The 21392-nt window shown below is 34.8% G+C and overlaps 1 protein-coding gene across 4 annotated transcripts in view; it reads left to right on the forward strand.

Annotated features, from left to right (window-relative positions):
- ZNF148 (zinc finger protein 148) overlaps positions 1-21392 on the forward strand; it is a 117522-nt gene that overhangs the window by 46431 nt on the left and 49699 nt on the right. For all 4 annotated transcript variants that reach the window (XM_080799877.1, XM_080799880.1, XM_080799878.1 and 1 more), the window contains one exon: positions 2750-3098. In XM_080799877.1, the coding sequence (XP_080656003.1) occupies positions 2766-3098 (333 nt within the window). In that variant the 5' untranslated portion in view covers positions 2750-2765. The remainder of the gene's footprint in view (positions 1-2749; positions 3099-21392) is intronic.

Consider the following 21392-nt stretch of genomic DNA (forward strand, 5'->3'; position numbering starts at 1 on the left):
ATATTCTTTAAAAGCTCCCCAGTTTTTTGTATTTTGTTTTTAATAACAATGTGACAGTAGCAGCTGTAGCAGCAGTGAAGAATTACAATAAAGGGTGGCTTTGTGTATACATAATTCCCTTCTAAATTAGGGACTTTCCACATTCTTTAAGGAAACAGTAAATAGATTAGAAGAATGTAATTGATTTGGTATGAACCTCCAAAGAAATGGCCAGAATAAGCAAATTTTAGCCCTGTAGGACTTCCAAGTTTCACCTTCTTATGGGATAGTTTATTTTCTAAGAAACGTGACAAATAGAGTATTAGAAGAGGACAGTTACTCGGAGTTTTATTTAAGATCTTTGTCCTATAGATTTTTTAAAAGGATTTTATTTATTTGAGAGCGAGGGAGCAGGAGAGCAAGTAAGCATGACTGGGAGGAGGGACTGGGGGAGGGGCAGAGGGAGAAGCAGCCTCTGCTGAGCAGGGACCTGGATGTGGAGTTTGATCCAAGTTTGCTACTTAAAGATTTTGAAAAGTAAAATCAGATTCTGCGTCCTTTGTTTTATGTATTCTGGACTGATAATACCTGGTACCAGGGAAGATAAGTTTAGTAAGTAAGAATTATATTTTTTGTGTTTTTTAACTTTGCTGTTTGTGTATTGGTTGTTTTTTTTTTTTTTTGAGCTGTTCATTTAAGTACTAGTTTTTCAGTAAATGATAACCTTAGTAAATGAAAGCGTATTTAAATTTCAGTAGTGTGTTTGAATGTACCTGATCATTTATTTTACCTCTGAAAGCTATGATCAGGCTACTAACCATTATCTACCTGATTGACTTGGGAAAGAGGTAACCAAACTGAAACATAGTTAATGCATTTACTACTTGTGGACCCTTCCCTTTGGGTAGGATATGTATGTTAACTTTACACAGTCTGACAGTAGAAAGCGATTTTGAAAAACAAACTCTGTACCAGTGCTTTCAGCCTCTTTGAGATGAAATTTCTTTGGATTTCATGATTGTTATGTTAGTTCCTGCAGTAACACAGTTGAATTTGAATTTACAACAACCAAAGTTAGAAGGGCAGATATAATATTGCCTGTTTTTTCTAAATAATGGAGTAAATAAGGTAATGTAATTATTTGATTGTGTGTAGTTCTTATGACCTATTAAATTTATTCATGTGCTATTATTTAAGATGATATTAGTAACAAGTTACTTTTATTTCATTTTAATGAATTTAAAAAGTGTAAAAAATAAAATTTTATTTTCAAATTAGAGATAAATATAAATATGGAAAAAACTTATGACAATTTCACCACCTAGTGATAATGTTAATATTGTTAGCATTTTAGAAATCTCTACATTCAAACACACACACATTTCCTTTAGTATATTTGGATATTCCCTTACATTTTCAAATATATTTCAAGAATATATATTTTTTAAGATTTTATTTATTTATTTGTCAGAGAGAGAGCAGAAGCACAAAGAGCTGCAGGCAGAGCAGGCATAGCAGGCAGAGGGAGAATCAGGCTCCCACTGAGCAAGGAGCCTATGTGGGACTGGATCCCGAGACTCTGGGATCATGACCTGAGCCAAAGGCAGACGTTTAACCAACTGAGCCACCTAGGCATCCCTTTCAAGAATATTTTTATTGTATACATGCTTTTCTGAGCTTCAGCAGATGTATTGAAGTATAATAACTGACAGAAGCATGCACATATTACAGATGTACAACTTGAAAATTTTACAAACGAAGTACACCTGTGCAGTCAGCATTCAGCTCAAGGAAAAATATTGCTAGCACCTAGACCTCTCCCATTTCCTACCTACTATCAGCAGCAACCCTCACAGGGTAGCCATTATTCTGGTTTTATTTTTAAGAATAACTGTGAGATGTAATTTATATATGATAAAATCCACCCATTTTCAGTTTTCAATTCAGGGATTTTTAATAAATTTACTGACTTGTAAGACCATCACTATAGTTTAAAACATATGTATGAATATATTTTAACCAGTTTCATTTTGTTGAATGCATAGTTATTTCCATTTTTTTTTTGCTAATGTAAATAATACTATAGTGACTTTTCCTGTATAACTTTCTATGCATTTTCTTTCATCGGGATAGGTTTCTTAAAGTATAATCACCAGTTTGAAGAAGGTGTGCATTTTTATGGCTTTTGATACATAGTACTATATTACCTTTGAAAATAATTGAGCTAACTTATTTTCCTACCGTTAGGAAATGAATGTCTTTTTTTTTTTCATCTACCTCAACATTGGACTTTTTTTTTTTTTTTTTAAAGAATCATACCAATTTGGTGGATGAAATCTGGTAGCTCTGTTTTAATGCTCATTTTTTTGATTACTGCTATAAGTGGCGTCTCTTTTACATATATAGTGATTTGCCTAATAGTGGTTTGTCTATTTATTAATGAATGCACCTTTTTTATTTTTTAAGACACTTTAATATGTTAAATGATATGAATCCTTTGTTATAAATACTTCCCCCAGTTTGCTTTATGTCATATTCATTTTTCATAATGAAATAGATTAAGATTTTATGCCATATTGTCAAAAATGAAAATTTGTATTCTACTAGCCTTTGGAAACGTATCTTGGTAATTTTAAAATTGGAGATGATAATGAATTACATGAATAAAATTTTTCTGTTAAAGTGTGTACCTTTCATAATTGAAATTTAAAAAGTATCAAGTAGACATATAAAACTAATTTGTTATGCTTTGTTGCCAAACTTATTCTAGGCAGTTATACTTAAGCATGAACATTGACGACAAACTGGAAGGATTATTTCTTAAATGTGGCGGCATAGACGAAATGCAGTCTTCCAGGGCAATGGTTGTAATGGGTGGAGTGTCTGGCCAGTCTACCGTGTCTGGGGAACTGCAGGAGTCGGTACTTCAAGACCGGAGTATGCCTCACCAGGAGATCCTTGCTGCAGATGAAGTGTTACAAGAAAGTGAAATGAGACAACAGGATATGATATCACATGATGAACTCATGGTCCATGAGGAGACAGTAAAAAATGATGAAGAGCAGATGGAAACACATGAAAGACTTCCTCAAGGACTACAGTATGCACTTAATGTCCCTGTAAGTAATTCCTTTATAAGATTAATATAACTTATAGTTAGAAACATAATTAATTTTGTGTTCAGTAGTACTTCAAGTCATTGAGGAAATTTCAGAAAATATTTAAAGGCTTAATAGCTCAAATGGATGTTCTTGAATAGGTCTAAATGTTGACAGAAATCACATTTGAAAAAGCAAAATTAAGTTTTTGTATTATAAACATTTTAGAAACTTAATCTTTTCCAGGATAAAGTTTCTCTGTCAAGATTACTGTATATTAAATTTTAAGTGCTTAAATTTTAAAGATTTTGTTTTAACTTCTGGGTTTCCTTGAAGAGGAGAAAGATTGAATCTTGAGCGTAACTAGGAAAAGATCAGACACTTGAGGGTTTTTTCCCTTCAAATTCTGTAAGTTGACAATTCCTGGTGTCTCTATTTTTTTCATTATCTTTTTAAAAGGTATATGAACTTTTTAGTTTTTGAGCTTTTTTAGTTATATGAGCTTTATTAGTTTTTCCTGTTTATCTTGGATGTCAAGTATTCTTTTGTAGGCACCCATAACTTTTTTGCCTTCTTGTATGTTTTTTTTTTTAACCTGATGACCAGCAAAATCATAACCATAATGTAATCTTCAGTTCTTTTTGTAATATTAAACCTGAATTTCTTTCATTATATCTAATATACTGTGCTTTTTCTTTTCCTTCAGAACCTTCACATATCCTGCTTATAGTATTCCCCTCAGGCATACCCCCTTCCTGTTTTTTATTTTTATTTTTTTTTAAAAATTTTATTTATTCATTTGACAGACAGAGATCACAAGTAGGCAGAGAGGCAGGCAGAGAGAGAGGAGGAAGCAGGCTCCCTGCTGAGCAGAGAGCTAGATTGGGGGTGGGGGGGCTTGATCCCAGGACCCTGAGATCATGACCCGAGCTGAAGGCAGAGGCTTCAACCCACTGAGCCACCCAGGCGCCCCCTTCCTGTTTTTTAATCTAGATAGTGGTTCATCATTCTCAGCTTTCCCCTTCTGTTTAGTCCAGGTTGAGTTCCTGCAATAGGGACAGTTGTCCAGTGTCTGTCTCTCTAATAAATTGTAGGCTCTATGAGAGGATGAATTTTTTCTTATGTTCCGTTGTATCCCAGGTGCTGGCACATGAATGAATGAGTGAATAACACTTATAGTTGTGTTCTAATACATGTGCTCACCAACTTTTACCTAGCCCATTGCAGTAGCCTTACCTTTTTCTAGCCTGTTCATGTGATGGATTATATTAATTGATTTTTGAATGGGGAACCACCCTTACACACGTGTAATACATCCCACTCAGTTGTGGTGTGTAATTCTCATTATATATTATTGGATTCAATTTGCTAATAAGTTGTTGAGAACTTTTGTATTTATGTTCATGATATATATTGGTCTAGTTTTCTTGTAATACCTTCGTATCTGATTTTGATATTAGAGTAATCCTGGCCTCATAGAATGATCTAGGAGTATTCCTCTGCTTCTGAGTTCGGGAAGAGATTGTAGAGAATTGGTATAATTTCCTACATAAATGTATGATAGAATTCACCAGTGAGTACATATGGCCTGGTACTTTATTTTTTGGAAAGTTACTACTTACTGACTTAATTTCTTTAACAGATGTAGACCTCTTCAGATTGTTTATTTCTTTTGTGTGAGTTTTTACAGATTGTGTCTTAAGGAATTAGTTCCATTTCATCTTGATTATCACATTCATGGGCCTAGAGTTGTTCATAATATTCCTTTGTTATCCTTTTAATATCCATTGTTGTTCAGCAGGTCTCTAGAACTGTTTCATCTTTCAAAACTAAATCTCTATACCCATGGGGCTAATAATACATTATATGTTAATAAAAGAAAACAAAGTGAATCTCTATACCTATTAGATAAGAATTCCCTATTTTTCTCCAGACCCCAATAGAAGCTTGCTGATTTTATTGCTAGTTTAAGAGGCAACTTTTCATTTTCTTTTCTTTTTTTTTTTTTAAGATTTTATTTTTATTTATTTGAGAGAGAGATCGCGATGGAGATAGTGAGAGAGAGCGCAAGCAGGGAGGAGAGGGAGAAGCAGGCTCTCGCCGAGCAGGGAGCCTGCCGCAGGGCTCCATCCCAGGATCCTGGGGTCACAACCGGAGCCAAAGACAGATGCTTTGCCAACTGAGCCACCCAGGCTCCCCCAGCTTTTAATTTTCTCTGTTGATTTCCAGTTTCAAATTTCACTGATTTCTGCTCTAATTTTTATGATTTCTTCTATTACTTTGGATTTATTTGCTTTTGTTTTCTAGTTTTCTAAGGTGGAAGATATGATGACTGATTTTAGATCTTTTCTTATAAATGCACTTGATGCTATAAATTTCCCTCTAGGCACTGCTTTTACTGCATCTCATGAATTTTGATAAATTATAGTTTTATTTTCATTTAATTCAGTATATCTTTTAATTTTTCAGATTTCTTCTTTGATCCACATATTGTTTAGAAGTGTGTTGTTTAATCTCCAAGTGTTTGGGGATTTTGCAGCTATTTTTCTGTTAATTAATTTCCAGAATAATTCTGTTGTGGTCTGAAAGCATATGTCGTATAATTTCTGTTCTCTCAAATTTGATAAGGTGTGTTTTATGGCTCTGAAAGTGGTCTGTGACTGCTCCATGTGAGCTTGAGAAGATTATGTGTTTTCTTGTTGAGGATGAAGTGGTCTATATTGCATTAGCCTTTTTAATAGGATTGACTGTCCTGTAAATATAGATTGATTCATCCAATCTATATTTCATATAGTTTCTGTAGTGATCTTTCTGAATGAGAGTTATATTTCTCACTCCCCTGTGAAAACTTCAGAGGTTCCCGTTGCTAAACAGCTAAAATATAGCTTATTGCAGAGGCAGAAAGAGCCCGCATAATCATAATCAGATCTTTTCTAACAACCCTTTAGACAGTAGTTCAGCAGCTTCTCTCATCCATTTATACTTTAAGCATATCAAATTACTTTAGTTGCCTGGCTCCACTATGATTTTTTCTGTTATTACTTCTGTATATGTTGTATACACTTGTAATATTCTTTGATTGGCAATCTGCTGGTTTTTACTTCTCAGCTGAAAAGATTCCTCTTATTTGATTTTCATTATGAAAACTAACATTTTGCATCTCTTTGCTTGCAAGACTGTAAGGTCCCTTTTCCATATCCTGCCTTCTACTTTTGTGTTCTCAATTCCTGGGCTGTAGTAGGCAGTCAGATATTTTTTGAGTGAAAAAAAAGTTTATGCATGTGTATGTGTTTGTGTGTGTATATTTTTTTTCAATTGAAGAGAAGTTTAAGGTGAATGCTCTTAGATGCCAAGTTTAAAGTTTAAACTGCATAGACTTGTATAACCTGCAGCCCATTAAGATACAGAATATTTCTGTCATCGTAGAAGGTTTCCCTGTGTTTCTTCCTGATAAATCCCCTTGAGAGCTTTATGTAGATAGAATCATATATAACTCTTGTGTCTGGCCTCTTTTGTTCAGCACAGTGTTTTTGCTTTATCTTTGTTGGTTGAGTGTATCCATAAGTAGATCATTCCTTTTTATTGTTGATTAGTATTCTGTTGTGTTATTGTCCTAAAATCTGCTCATTCATTTCCCCTTTTACAGTCATGTTATCTCTAGTTTTCAGCTTTTATGGAAAACTTGCTATAAGCTATGAGCGTTCTTGTACAAGTCTTTTTTCACTTCTTTTGGGTACTTCTTGATATAATTAAGACATTTCTCTTGGGTTCTCATTTTGTTTGATTGAGCTAGAGTCTATCTTTGTATCAATATTACATTGTCTCTCTTTTTTTTAAGATTTTATTTATTTATTTGTTAGAGACACAGCAGAGAGGGAACACAAGCAGGAGGAATGGGAGAGGGAGAAGCAGGCTTTCTGCTGAGCAGAGAGCCCAGCGTGGGCCTCGATCCCAGAACCCTGGGATCATGACCTGAGCCAAAGGGAGACTTAACAACTTAACAACTGAGCTGTCCAGGCGCCCCAGTATTTCACTGTCTTGACTGCTGAATCTTGTATAGTAAATCTTGAAGTCAGGTAGTGTGGTCTTCCAATTTTGTTATTTTTTCGGCAAGACTGTTGTGACCATTTGAGGTTGTTTGTATTTTCATATAAAATATAGACTCAGCCTTTCAGTTTCTATAAAAAGAGTGAGCTGGGTTTTGGGGGGATTATATTGATTCTACATATTCACTTGATAAAAATCAACATATAAACAGTAGTGGCTTCCAATCCATGAACATGGTATATTGCTATGTTTGTGCAGGTTTTCTGTAATTTATCTTGGCCTTGTTCTTTTCAGTGTAGTTATTGGAAATATTTTGTTAAATTTATCCCTAAGTATTTCATGTTTTGGATGCAATTGTAAATGGTATTTTGAAAAATTTCAATGTTTAATTGTTCATGCTAGTATATAGAAATGTAGTTGATTCTTTTTATACTGACCATGTATCCTGTGACTGTTATATGTATATTATAAGTTCTAGTAGTTATTTTGTTGATTCCTTAAGTTTATTCACAGTCATATTGTCTGATCATATTATTCATGCATTTTACATTTTCCAGCAGTGTTTATCTCCCCTTGCTCCCACACCCCCACTCCTCCCAGTATATATCTCTTCTTTTTCTTGTCTCGTTGTATTGACTGGGGCCTTCAGTACAGTGATGAATAGAGGTGGTAAGAGTAGATATCTTTCCATTGTTCCTGATCTTTAGGGGACTGCATTTAGTGTTTCACCTTTAAGAATTATTTTAGCTGTAGATTTTTTAATAGAAGATCTTTATTACAGTGAAGAAATTTTCTTTCTAGTTTGCTGGAACTTTTTAAAATAAATAAATTTGTAACTCCAAATGCTTTTTTTTTTCCCCCTAATGCTTTTTCTATGTCTGTTAAGTGATCATGATTTTTTTCTTCTTCTTATCTTAATACGGTGAATGATATTGATTGATTTTCAAGTATTAGACCATCCTTGTATTCCTGGGATAAATTGCACTTGGTCATGATGTGTCATCCTTCTTATACATTGCTAGATTCAGTTTTATGAACTTTTAAAAATAATTTTTAAGTGTACATTTATGAGAGATACAAGTATTCTTGCAGTATCTTTGTTTTAGGTGTGCTGGTCTCATAGATGGGTTAGGAAGTATTTCCTACTGCATTTTCTAAAAGAGTTTGTGTAAGATACGTACATCTCTACTTTACATATTTGATAGGCTTCACTACTAGAGCTAATCTGGGACTGAGTTTTCTTTGGAGGAGTTTTAAATTCCAAGTTCAATTTTTAGAACATATTTAAGGTGTCTCAGATTTTTAAATTTTTTTCCTGAATCCATTTTGATAAGTTGTACTTTTCAAGGAATTTGTCCATTTCTTGTTTAATTGAACAGAATTTTTCATAATTTTAAAATTTCTTTTATTGTCTAAAGATCTATAATGATTTTTTCCTTCTCATTCCTCATAGTGGTAGTTTGTCCTTTTCTTGATTAGTCTGGATAGAGGCTTATCAATTTTATTGGTCTCTTCAAAGAATCAGGTTTTGGTTTTATTGATTGATACTATTGTACATTTAAGCTTTAACATTTCCTTATTTCCTTCTTTCTACTTACTTTGTTTTTAATTTGCTCTACTTTTCTTAGCTTTTAAAGTGGGAGGCTAGATGACTGTCTTGGGCCATTCTTCATTTTTTTTTTTTTTTAAGATTTTATTTATTTATTTGACAGAGATCACAAGTGGGCAGAGAGGCAGGCAGAGAGAGAGAGGGGGAAGCAGGCTCCCCACTGAGCAGAGAGCCCGATGCGGGGCTTGATCCCAGGACCCTGAGATCATGACCTGAGCTGAAGGCAGAGGCTTAACCCACTGAGCCACCCAGGCACCCCCATTCTTCATTTTTGATATAAGCATTTGGAGCTATAAACTTCTTTTAACTTCCTTTGTGATTTCATTTTGACCCATGAGTTAATTAGAAGTTTTTTTGCTTAACTTATAATGTTTCAAAGTTTTCCAGGTTTTTTTTTTTTTGTCATTGGTGTTTAATTATTGTGGTCAGAGAATATTCAGTGTATGATTTCAGTCTTTTAAAATTCATTGAGACTTGTCTTAAGGCTCAGTATATGGTTAGTTGGTCAAGGTTTTATACTCTTGAATGTGTATTTTGGAAGTTATTGGGCAGGTTATTTTATAAATGTCAATTAGGTCAAGTTGGCCTAGTTATGATCTTTGACACTTTTTTTGAAAAAGTTTTTATTTTAATTCCAGTTAGTTAATTAACATAGTTAATCTTAGTTTTGGTTATACAGTATAGTGATCCAACAATTTATACATCACCTAGTGCTCATCAAAGTGCACTCCTAAATCCCCATCATTGATTTAACCCATTCTTCCATCCCTCTGCCCTCTGGTAACCATCTGTTTCTTTCTTTCCTTTTTTTTTTTTTTTAAGATTTTATTTATTTATTTGACAGACAGAGATCACAAGTAGGCAGAGAGGCAGACACAGAGAGAGGAAGGGAAGCAGGCTCCCTGCTGAGCAGAGCGCCTGATGCGGGGCTCGATCTCAGGACCCTGGGATCATGACCTGAGCTGAAGGCAGAGGCTTTAACCCACTGAGCCACCCAGGTTCCCCTAACCATCTGTTTCTTGATTTGTCTCTCTCTCTCTCTCTTCCCCCCCCTTTTCTCATTTGTTTTGTTTCTTTAATTCCACATATGAGTGAAATCATACGGTGTTTCTTTCTCTGAGTTATTTTGCTTAGCATATACTCTTCAGAATCATCGATGTTGTTGCAGATAGCAAGATTTCATTCTTTTTTGTGGCTGAATCATATTTCATCATGTATGTGTACTCTATCTTCTTTTTCCATTCATCAGTTGATAGACACTTGGGCTGCTTCCATATATTGGCTGTTGTAAATAATGCTGCAACAAACATAGAGGGGCATATATCCCTTTGAATTAGTGCTTCTGTATTCTTCAGTAGTGTGATTGCTGGATCATAGGATAGTTCTATTTTCAACTTTTTGAGGAACCTCCATATTGTTTTCCGCAGTGGCTGTATCAGTTTGCATTCCCACCACTAGTTCATGAGTGTTCCCTTTTCTCCACATCCTTGCCAACACCTGTTGTTTCTTGTGTTGTTGGTTTTAGCCATTCTGATAGGTATGAGGTGATAACATACTGTAGTTTGATTTGCATTTCCCTCATGGTAAGTGATGCTGAATATCTTTTCTTGCGTCTTTTGGACATCTGTATGTCTTTGGAGAAATGTCTGTTCGTGTCTTCTGCTTATATTTTGATTGGATTGTTTGTTTTTTGGTTATTGAGTTTTATGAGTTCTTTATGTATTTTGGAATGGTCTTCAACATTTATATCCTGTACTGATCTACTTATCTTCTAACAGTTAAAGTTTACTTGTAAAAAGACCCAGTTGAAAACTACACATTGCATCAGTTGACACATCTCTTTAGTTTTCTTTAGTCTGCGTTAGTTCCTCACTTTAAAGTTTTATGATCCTAATAATTGAAGGTTAATAGACCTTTTTTTTTTTTTTTAAAGAATGTTTCTCAGTTTAGGTTTATCTGATTTTCCCTCTTATTGATACTTAAGTAACTATCTCTGGGAGGGGTTATCACAAAAAGTGATGCTATGTCTTCTCTGCATTGCGTTCTAATAGGTGGTACATGATTTTTATTTGCCCCATTCTGATGGTTCACTCTGATAAGTTGATTAAGGTGATGGCTGGTAGATTTTGTCACTGTAATCTTATTCCTCATCACACTTTTTAATTTATTTGTTTATTTGTATCGGTATGAGTTTAGGAGTTTTATTAACTGGGTTAAAGTCTATTACTATGATTATTTTAATGCTTGATTTAAGATTTGGCCATTTGGATCCTCTTCAAGCTGACTTCTCTGTTCTTTTGACATGTCCCATCAGTGTTCTTAGCACATGCTTGCCTTCTGTTACAAGATGTTTTAGGCCTGTCTTGTGTGTGTTTTCTGCTGCTTCACCCCTGGAATCAGCCATTTCTCTAAGGAATCCTTGTTCATTTTAGTGGAAAATGGCATTTAGAAGACAAGATCAGGTGCCTAATGTGCTGCTCAATGCTTTTGAGGTATAGCTGCTTCCAGGACTGTGAGTGGACAAAGCCAGAGAGTATATGTATGTATATAATTATATACATTCATATGTATACATATACACCCACTTCTATCTATAATTATCTCCATATCTATCAGTATTATAAAACTATGAGTCACACTGATCCCTCCAATTACAGTCCATTACCACAGAGTATATTTTAGTTTTCTCCCTTCTGTATTTTTTAACTCCCTTCTTAGACAGTGAGAAATCTGGCTTTCTTAATCATTGGTGTATTTCCTGACTTGATCAGAAACCCCTTGCCATGTGTAAATCATTCGTCACCCCATCTTCCTGTGCAGAGGCCCTCTTTCTCTAATCCTGGTCTATGCCTCAGACCATACTCTGCTTCCTCCATGTGCTTTCACAACTTGCACTGGACCTCTTTACCATATGGAGCCTTCCTTCTGCACTGTGCTGGTCCATGCTCACCTTCGGTACCTTTCTCACTCTACTGAGCTTCTGACACCTTGTTCCAAGCTACCCTTCCTCTATAACGTAGACCCTTATGCTGCTTGGGTTCTGACACCTTACCCTGAGCTGTCTTCTGTGAAGAAGCTCCTTACTCTGCTTACATTCAGACATCTTTGTGCAGCAATTGCCCATTTATCTTGTCTGGGATTTTGTACCCTTTTATGCTTCAGCTTATAGCTTTAGGAATGAATGGTTCATGGAGAACAGGTGAATAGGGGCAGGAAGAGGAAGGGACAAGACTTATTGTCCTTTTACTTTTGGTTAAACTTAATTTTGAAATTACATAAATTCATAGAAAGTTAAAAAATTAGTAGAGAGGTCCCATGTACCCTTCAGCCAGTTTCCTCTAGTGGTTAAATCTTACATAATTATAGTATAATCTCATAATCGGGAAATTGACGTTTCTATAATATGTCCAGTGCTGTATACTTTATCACACATGTAGATATGTGTAATGACCATCACAATCAGGACACAGACTGAATCCATCATGACAAAGATATCTGTGGTGTGACCCCTTTGTAGTCACATCTCTTCTCCCACCATTTCTAACCGCTGGTTGTCTTACTCCTAATTGATTTTCCACCTCTGTTTCTTTGTCATTTTGAGAATGTTTTATTAGTGGACTCATAGAGTATGTCATCTTTACATTTGATCTTTAGATCTTTTGACTTTTTTCAGTTAATATAATGCTTTTGAGAGCCATCTGAGTTATTGTGTGTATTAGTAATTTGTTCCTTTTTTCATGGTGTTGATGTACCACAGTTTAACCATTCACTTCCTGAAGGACATTTTAGTTGTTTCTACATTTTGGATATTACAGATGTGCTATGAACATTCATGCATAGGTTTTTGTGTGAGCATAGGTATATGATAAATACTCTGTCATACTCCCGCCACCAGGTGTGCACTCCTAACGTTTTGGTATATGTACTAATGTGCTTTTTTGATAATTATACCAGACATAGGATCATGTTGCTTTTTATAGACTGTTTTCATTTACCAGCATATTTTGAACTTTTCTTATCTTCTTACTCTTGTAATACTTCCTAAATGTCTGTTTCATATTCCATATGTATGGGTAATTTGTAATCGAGTCCTGCTACTCCTACTAGGTAATGATAAATTTGAGTCCATTTCGAGAAAGAGTTAATGAAAAGTTTTCTCATACTATATACCAGAGGGCAGAATTTAGGATTTGTGTAACGTTGCTCTATAGTGGAACGCAACAGGCACAAGAAATCATATCCCTTTTTCTTACTTAGGCACATATTCCACTATGGCACATATTCCCAATATGGCACAGTGGTGAAGGGTAAGTCTTGGGATCATGAATATATATTTTTGAATTATAGAGAGGATATTGATCTAGAACAATATGATCCAGGTCCCCAGAAGAAAACTTAAGTTACCAGGCCTTTCATCCTCTTTAGATTGTGTGCTAAAGACTTCTAAAAATAGATTTTGAGCACATTAATGATTTTCTTCTTTTATTTGCTCATTCATTTGGAAGCCACAAAGAACTTTATTTCATATTAACTTCTTTCATTAACTAAAAACTAAAGTTAAGTTTTGAGTTTTCTTAGATTGTTAATAACAGTTAAGATTCTGTAGCCTATGTAAACTCTCCAGTGTTTTGTGACAGTTGAAGTAAAAGTTCTTCATTTATGGTAACTGCTAATTTTCAGTTTATCTTAATCTTACTCTTAATCAGTCACCCAAACTCAGTGGCCGTCCATTTTCAGCAGCAATCTGCAGGCCACCTTTTGAAATGTCTACATTTTATTTATTAGAACTTTGTTTTCTAATGTGTTAGAAACTTGAATTAAAATGAAATAAAATAAGTCTTTCAGTCTCATTAGCCACATTTTAGGTGTTCAGTAGCCACATGTGGTTAGTGGCTTCTGTTTTGGACAGCAAAGATAAAGAACATTTCTAACATTGCAGAAAGTTTTATTGGAAACACTAGAAAGCTCTTAACTCAGAAACTAAATTTATTTTAGAACTGTGAAAAAAGTATTTGGTTTATTCTTTTAATTCTTACATTCATTCAGTAAGAATTGAGAAATCATAACTCTCTATGGTCTTTATTTTTCCAGTTTGATGGTAAGCATGTTCAAGAGTAAAGACATGTTTGTGTTGACAAATTGCAGCAAATTGTAATTCATAATGATATATGCTACATTGTTTTTTAGAAAACTGTTAGATTGTATCACTTGAGCAAAAGGATTTTGTAAATTAGGAACTACAAAAAATCATGTTCTAGTCATATAATGATATAATCAAATGTAAAATATTTCAGGTACTTATAACTCCTGAAAAAATACATGTCAGCATTTGTGTAGCATTTTATTTTAGTCATGAATTTCTGTACTATAAGACAGCATGAACAAAATTATAGGAATACTTTCATGTATTTCCTATTTATAAATATTTTGTTCAGTGGCCTAGGAAACTCAACATATATTTGGCCATTGGTGTGAGACCTATGTTTGGTTTTTTAGTTTTTTAAGTTTTCTTAAATCCTGTTATTAATTTAAGAAAGGCTATATAGATGTTTTCCCATATGCCTCTTGTTCTAGTCAGTAAAAACCTAACATGCTCATGCCAGCAATTTGAGTATATATCTTGTAATGGGTAACTTTTTCCCTCTTATTAAAAAAAGAAAAAAGAAAAAAAAATCAATCCTAAGTTTTAAGATATTTTTTTATTTTTGCCACATATTTTGTACTCTGGTGTAATTCCAGAATTGGACTGCATTTATTGGTGACAGTGTTCTTTCACAAGCATCCTGGAAGGTGAGAGATCTGTTTGCTATTATATTTATTTGCTTAAATAATAATTAGTAGGTTATGTTTCTTTTTGGCTAATTCCCCAACTTATTATCCCCATTATGTTGTATACTTTTTTTTCCTTAACGGTTATTTATTACCTGTAGCTAATTCTTATTACCATTACATTTCTTTTAGAGTTCATCTGAGGGATTTAGAAGTAGTTTTGTTATGTTCATTGGCTGTCGGGGTCCCGTAATTGCATTGGCTATTACTGGGGCTCTGTGTTTTAGGAAGTGTTTTTATTCTTCCCATTCAAATACTTTTTACTTCAGCATACTCTTTGGATATCTTTTTCAGAAATAGATTCATTAATTGAGCTTATTTTAAGGAGAAGAGGTGGTAATTTATATCAATTCAAGTTTTTTGTTTTGTTAAAGATTTTATTTATTTATTTGACAGAGAGAGACAAAGTGAGAGAGGGAACACAAGCAGGGAGAGTGGGAGAGGGAAGCAGTCTTCCTGTTGAGCAGAGAGCCCGATGCGGGGCTCAATCCCAGAACTCTGGGATCATGACCTGAGCTGAAGGCAGATGCTTAACGACTCAGCCACCCTGGTGCCCAAGTTTTTGTTTTTTTTTAAAACCAGATTTTATTCACATGCTATATAGATCTTAGTGCCATGTTTGATAGGAATCAATATATGAGCAGAAAACCTGGCGTAAGTAATTGTACTTCATAGTTTGTCCTGGAGTGAATCATGCTACTGCTTATTTATTGTTTCAACTTACTTGAAAAGCAGAAGACTGAAGCTATCCCTTTTAAGAGATTGTTTTAGGGCATCTGGGTGGTTCAGTCAGTTATGCGTCTGCTCAGATCATGATCCCAGAATCCTGGGACTGAGTCCTGCATTGGGCTCCCTGCTCATCTGGGAGTTTGGATCTCCCTCTCCCTCTACACCCTGCCCCCCATCCCCATGCTCGCTCGCTCTCTCATGTTCTCTCTCTCTCGAATAAATAAATAAAATCCTAACAAAAAAATAAGAGTTTGTTTTAGGGAGCTAATCCACAATGATCTATTTTTTTATATGTATTATTTTGACAACTTTTTAAAAGATTTTATTTATTTATTTGACACAGAGAGAGAGATCACAAATAGCCAGAGAGGCAGCCAGAGAGAGGGGGAAGCAGGCTCCCCGCTGAGCAGAGAGCCCGATGCGGGGCTTAATCCCAGGACCCTGAGATCATGACCTGAGCTGAAGGCAGAGGCTTAACCCACTGAGCCACCCAGGCGCCCCCACAATGATTAATTTTTTAGTATCCTTTCATGCTCTTAGAGTTGTCTGATTTAATTTATTTCTTTCCTTTTATGTGGACATAAATTAGTATTTTTTTAATACTATTTAAGATTTTTTTTTTCAATTTGACAGAGAGAGGGATCACAAGTAGGCAGAGAGGTAGGCAGAGAGGCAGGCAGAGAGGGGGGAAGTAGGCTCCCCGCTGAGCAGAGAGCCCGATGCGGGGCTTGATCCCAGGACCCTGACATCATGACCTGGGCGGAAGGCAGAGGCTTAACCCACTGAGCCACCCAGGCGTCCCTGGACATAAATTATTAATAGAAGATTTCTTTCCAGATGACTTTAATAACATAGCCAGTCTCTTAAGTTTAATACAGTTCTGTCTGATCTTTGATGTTTAATCTGGAATTGTGAGACAGTGGTACTGAATGAGTGTTACACTCTCTTACTTAGGACAGTAGTACACAAATTGAAAATCATTATGGACAAGGCTATAGAGTCAGCCTAGCTAGATCAGTCTCAGAGAGATCTACTTTGGTTTTCTCATAATGATCTGATGTAGGTTATTATAAACGATCACATAGTCATTGTAAAGATTAAAATAGTTCAGAATAAAGTGAAAAGTAAAAATTGTTTCTACCACTTACCTAATTTAATTCCCAAAAGATACTACTAATATTGATAGCCTTGTGGAAATTTTTAATTTATTAACAAACATGCAGAGTGTGTATGTGTATTTATTTCTATATAATATGGTTTTAAAATCTGTTATGAAAACCTGCGTATGTTTTGTTTTATGTAGATTAGATGATAATGTTGTTTATATGCTTTTGAAATTAGCTGTGTTTATTTAAAACACATCCTATAGAAATTTTGTAATTGCGTATGAAACTTATTTTAATAGCTGATTAAACGGTGTGCCTTATTTAAGGCAGTACTGATGGATATTTATGTTACTACTAGATCTGTTTGAAAAAAGTAATAATGGTGAAAGGATCATACTTTTATATAGATACAGACATAGATGCCTATATATATAAGCATGTTTCTTGTACTTATATCTGTATGTACCTACACATTTGTAATACTCTTTCTCTAGGTGTATGTCTTTTATTGAAGTATAACATTTCATACAGAAAAGTACAGAAATTGTAAGTGAGAAATTTTCTCAAAAGTGAACATAGTTGAGTAACCACTGCCCAGATCAAGGCATAGAACGTTATTAGCAGCTCAGAGGACCTCCCCATCTTCTTAGTCACAATCCTTTTTTAATTTCCTGAAGTTAACCACTACCATAACACTTTTAGCATGGCCTAGTGGTTTTACTTGATTTTGTACTGACTATAAAGACTCATACACTCTGTAGGATCTGATTTCTTTGGTTCAGATTGTGAGATGTATCCACATTTTGCAAGTACTAGTTTATTCTTATTTCTACATAAGCATCAGTTGTGTGAATATATCAAAATTTATCCATTGTAGTATAATTGACGTATAGGTTATTTCAAGATGTGGACTATTACGAAAAGTGCTGATGTGAATACTCTTGGATGTGTCTTTTGGTGCATGTACATACTCATTTTTGTTGGTTATGTACGTAGGATTGAATTTGCTAGGTTTGCATATGTTCAGCTTTAGTAGGTACTGGCAAAAGCTTTTTTAAGTGGTTTTTCCAGTTTATATTAATTGTCCATATCCTTGGTACTTGGTATTGTCAGTCCTTTTAATTTTAGCCATTTTGATTGGGTAGTAGTCTTGCACTGTGATTTTTAGGTTATGTTTCACTGAAAACAAACAAAATTTAGTACTGTTTCGTACTTACTGGCAATTTGGGTATTATTTTTTGGTAAGGCACATGTTTATTTTTTGTCCATTTTTCTATTAGGTTTCTTTCTCTTACAGATTTGTAGTAGTTCTTTATCTGTTTGTTGGGTATCTGTTTATCTTTGGGTATATATCTCATCTTTTTCATTCTGATTTGCCTTTTTACTCTTGATAAATAGAAGCTGTTGTTAATAACATTCAATTTATAAGTCTTTTCCTTTTGGTTAGTGTTTTATGTATCCTATTTAAGAATTCTTTGCCTGCCCCCAAATCACAGAGATACTTTGTTAACTTCTGGAAGTTATATGGTTTTTCTGTCCCATTTAGATTAATAATCCATTTGGAATTGATTTTTGCTGATGATGTGCAATAGGGATCAAGGTTTATTTGATGGCTTTTTCCCCCCCACTCACAATAGAAGTTTTTTCAGTCTCACTTCGCTGGCTTAATGTTTTAGTTCTTAGGATAACTTAGTATGTTAAGTTAATGATAAACAGGTTTTTTCCTTTGATGACTACTAGGGATTTATAGTAACACTGGACTTAATATCTTTTTAAGATTTTAAAGTAATGCATACTTGTTGAGGAAATGTAAAAATTCTAAAACTATAAAGAAGATAGCAAAAAATTGCTAATGTCACTATAGGATAATCACTACTAACATTTGGTTGTTAGCATTTTAGTGTTTGCTTTTTGTTTGTTTTCCTGTGTATGTATTTGTGTTTGTATAAAATTTGCTGCATATGTATTTGTGTGTTTGTATAATATTGTAAAATATATTTATCTACATAATTATATATTTACTCCTCACCATGAGCATTTCATTATGTCATTAATATTATCCAAAACTAAGATTTTTTTATAACTGTATAACGTCAAATAGTGGTGTTGTAATTTACCTCAGTCTTTATTGCTGGATACTTAGACTGTTTGCACTTTTGTTTTTACTACCATAAAGAATGTTGTTATGTTATATGTAGACATTGTTGCCATGTGAGTTTATTGTTTCAGTATAGATTTCTTAGACTTTTGATATGTCCTGGTCAATTTGTAGACCATAAAAGTTGACCAATTATTCTTCCTCTAGTAGTGTATGAGATTTCCAACTTAATATCTTTATAAATGATCTAGAGTAGGAACTAGGAAATAGAATTTCTAGATTTGTAAATGATGTCAAGGGAAATAAAAACAACTGGACTTGGTCTTGGGTTGGCAGTGGAGAAGAAAATTAAAAGATGCTTTTAAACAGAAGACTGAGGTAATACAGTGTATTGCAAGGCAGGGAATTTGGAAGGAGGTTCTTAATGTGAAATACTGATTTAGATAATAGGATGTCTAGGTGGAGATACTCTGTAGAAATTGGTAACCCATCTGTAAGTGTATGTTAATTAATAACCATAAATATTTGTTTAGAAAATGAAAGTTTTCAAGGTGTTCTTGATGTAATCTCATTTGATTTTCTGTTGTGTATATGCTGGCTATTATTACTACCATGATTAAGAAGTGAAGAAATGATTATGATCATTAGTGGCATCAAGAATCTGTCCACTATCAACTGCTATGTTTTGTAGTTGTGTAGTTGATGCCTTACATATATAATATCTTTTAACTCTGGAGAAATTCTGTGAGGATTATTTCCTCCATTGTATAGGTGAGGAAGGTCCCAAATGACTAAATTTTAGTTCAGCCTCACACTGGTATTAATATTTTTTGGAATTAGGTTGTATTTCCTTTAACTCCCCACCTTTGCTTTTCGTGTTTTTCCATCGTTTTCCAACTAGAAGCCAGGTTCAGCCAGATAGTAATTAGAGGAGGTAGGATTGAAACTCACGTCTTATGCTTCATCTATATATTGATGATATTTTGTCCATTTTGTTGTTTGTTTATTTTTAAATTTATTTTTTAAAAGGAATTTGTCAGAGAGAGAGGGCATAAGCAGCAGGAGTGGGCAGGCAGAGGAGGCAGAGCGAGACGTAGACTCCCTGCTGAGCAAGGAGCCTGTTGTGGGACTCAATCCCAGGACCTTGGGATCATGGCCAGAGTTGAGGGCAGATGCTTAATCGACTGACCCACACAGGTGTCCCTCACTTTGTTATTTTTAAAATTATTTTCTCTCCCTTTTGTGGTAGCCATTCTAGAACCTCTAGAAATTTTTCCACCTTCTGGCAGCAAGCAAACTGTAGTTCCTATTTGGAAAAATAAAATTTTCACATAAAAATTATTTTAAAATCAGTTTTAATAATTCAGATTTATTAAGAAGCTGTTATAGTAGTGGAAATAACACTGGACTAAAAGATACAAGATCTTAGTTTAAGTCCTAATGTTGAAATATAATAGTTTGGGTAAGACACTTCCCTGAAGTTTTAGTTTCCTTATTGGTAACTTGAAGGTAATAATTAATTCACTGATCACAGCTGTTAAGATTTCAGTTGCTAGATTTGGAAGACTTGGATTTCAATTTTGATTTCCCCTTTTAATTAATGGGATTTTTAGACAAGTGACTTAACTTTTCCGGGCCTTAGTTCTCTTATTCTTAAGATGGGATGAAAATAATTTTACTGTGAAACTGAGATGACCTGTAATAGTCTGTATGGGCTAGAGAGCATGTGCCACCTGCCTCCCCCTCACCCCCTGCCCCACAATCCTGTAGCCTTAGCACCTAGGAACCTAGAACAGTGGACAGTGCCCAGTACACAGTAAATGGTAGGTGAATCTTTATTTATCATGCTGAGGAGGAGAAACTATAAATTTGTAGAAGACCAACATTACTGAGGTATAATTCACAGAAGATCCGCACATATTTAATGTATACTATATGGTAAGTTTGGGGTGCTAAGTATTTTTGTAGTTAGAAAAATCAAAATTTTCTTATCTTTTATTTTGTAATAGTTTTAGATTCATAAAAAGGTTGTAGAAATAGTTTTGAGTGCGTATAAACCCATCACACAGCTTCCTCTCATATCAAAGCTTATTCAACCATAATAGTTATCAAAATCAGGAACTTAATGTTGGTAAAACTAAGGGCTTATTTGAATTTCATTTGTTTACCCCTAATGCCCTTTTTCTGTTTGAGGATTCAGTATAAGATCCTATACTGCAGGGGTGCCTGGGTGGCTCAGTGGGTTCAAGCCTCTGCCTTCGGCTCAGGTCATGATCTCAGGATCCTGGGATCAAGCCCCACATCGGGCTCTCTGCTCCGCGGGGAGCCTGCTTCCTCCTCTCTCTCTGCCTGCCTCTCTGCCTACTTGTGCTCTCTGTCTGTCAAATAAATAAAATCTTAAAAAAAAAAAAAAAAGATCCTGTACTGCATTTAGTTTTTGCATCTTCTTAAGTCTCCTGCATTATGAGACAGTTGAGTCTTTCCTTGTCTTCTGTGACGTTGACGTTTGATACTTGATGAGTATTGTCAGTTATTTTGTAGAATAGCTCTCAGTTTGGGTTTGATGTTTTCTTATGACTAGGTTGAGGCTCTGCATTTTTTTTTTTTAAGATTTTATTTATGTATTTGACAGAGAGAGAGAGATCACAAGTAGGCAGAGAGGCAGGCAGAGAGAGGGGGGAAGCAGTCTCCCAGCTGAGCAGAGAGCCTGATGCGGGGCTCGATCCCAGGACCCTGAGATCATGACCTGAGCCGAAGGCAGAGGCTTTAATCCCCTGAGCCACCCAAGTGCCCCAAAGCTCTGCATTTTTGACAACCCCAAAGAAATGATGTTGATACAAAATTTGGTATGTCTTACTACTGGTGATACTAACCTTGATTCTTTGTTTAGGTAGTAT

Source organism: Martes martes (assembly GCF_963455335.1).
Source record: "Martes martes genome assembly, chromosome: 1".
NCBI lineage: Eukaryota > Metazoa > Chordata > Mammalia > Carnivora > Mustelidae > Martes > Martes martes.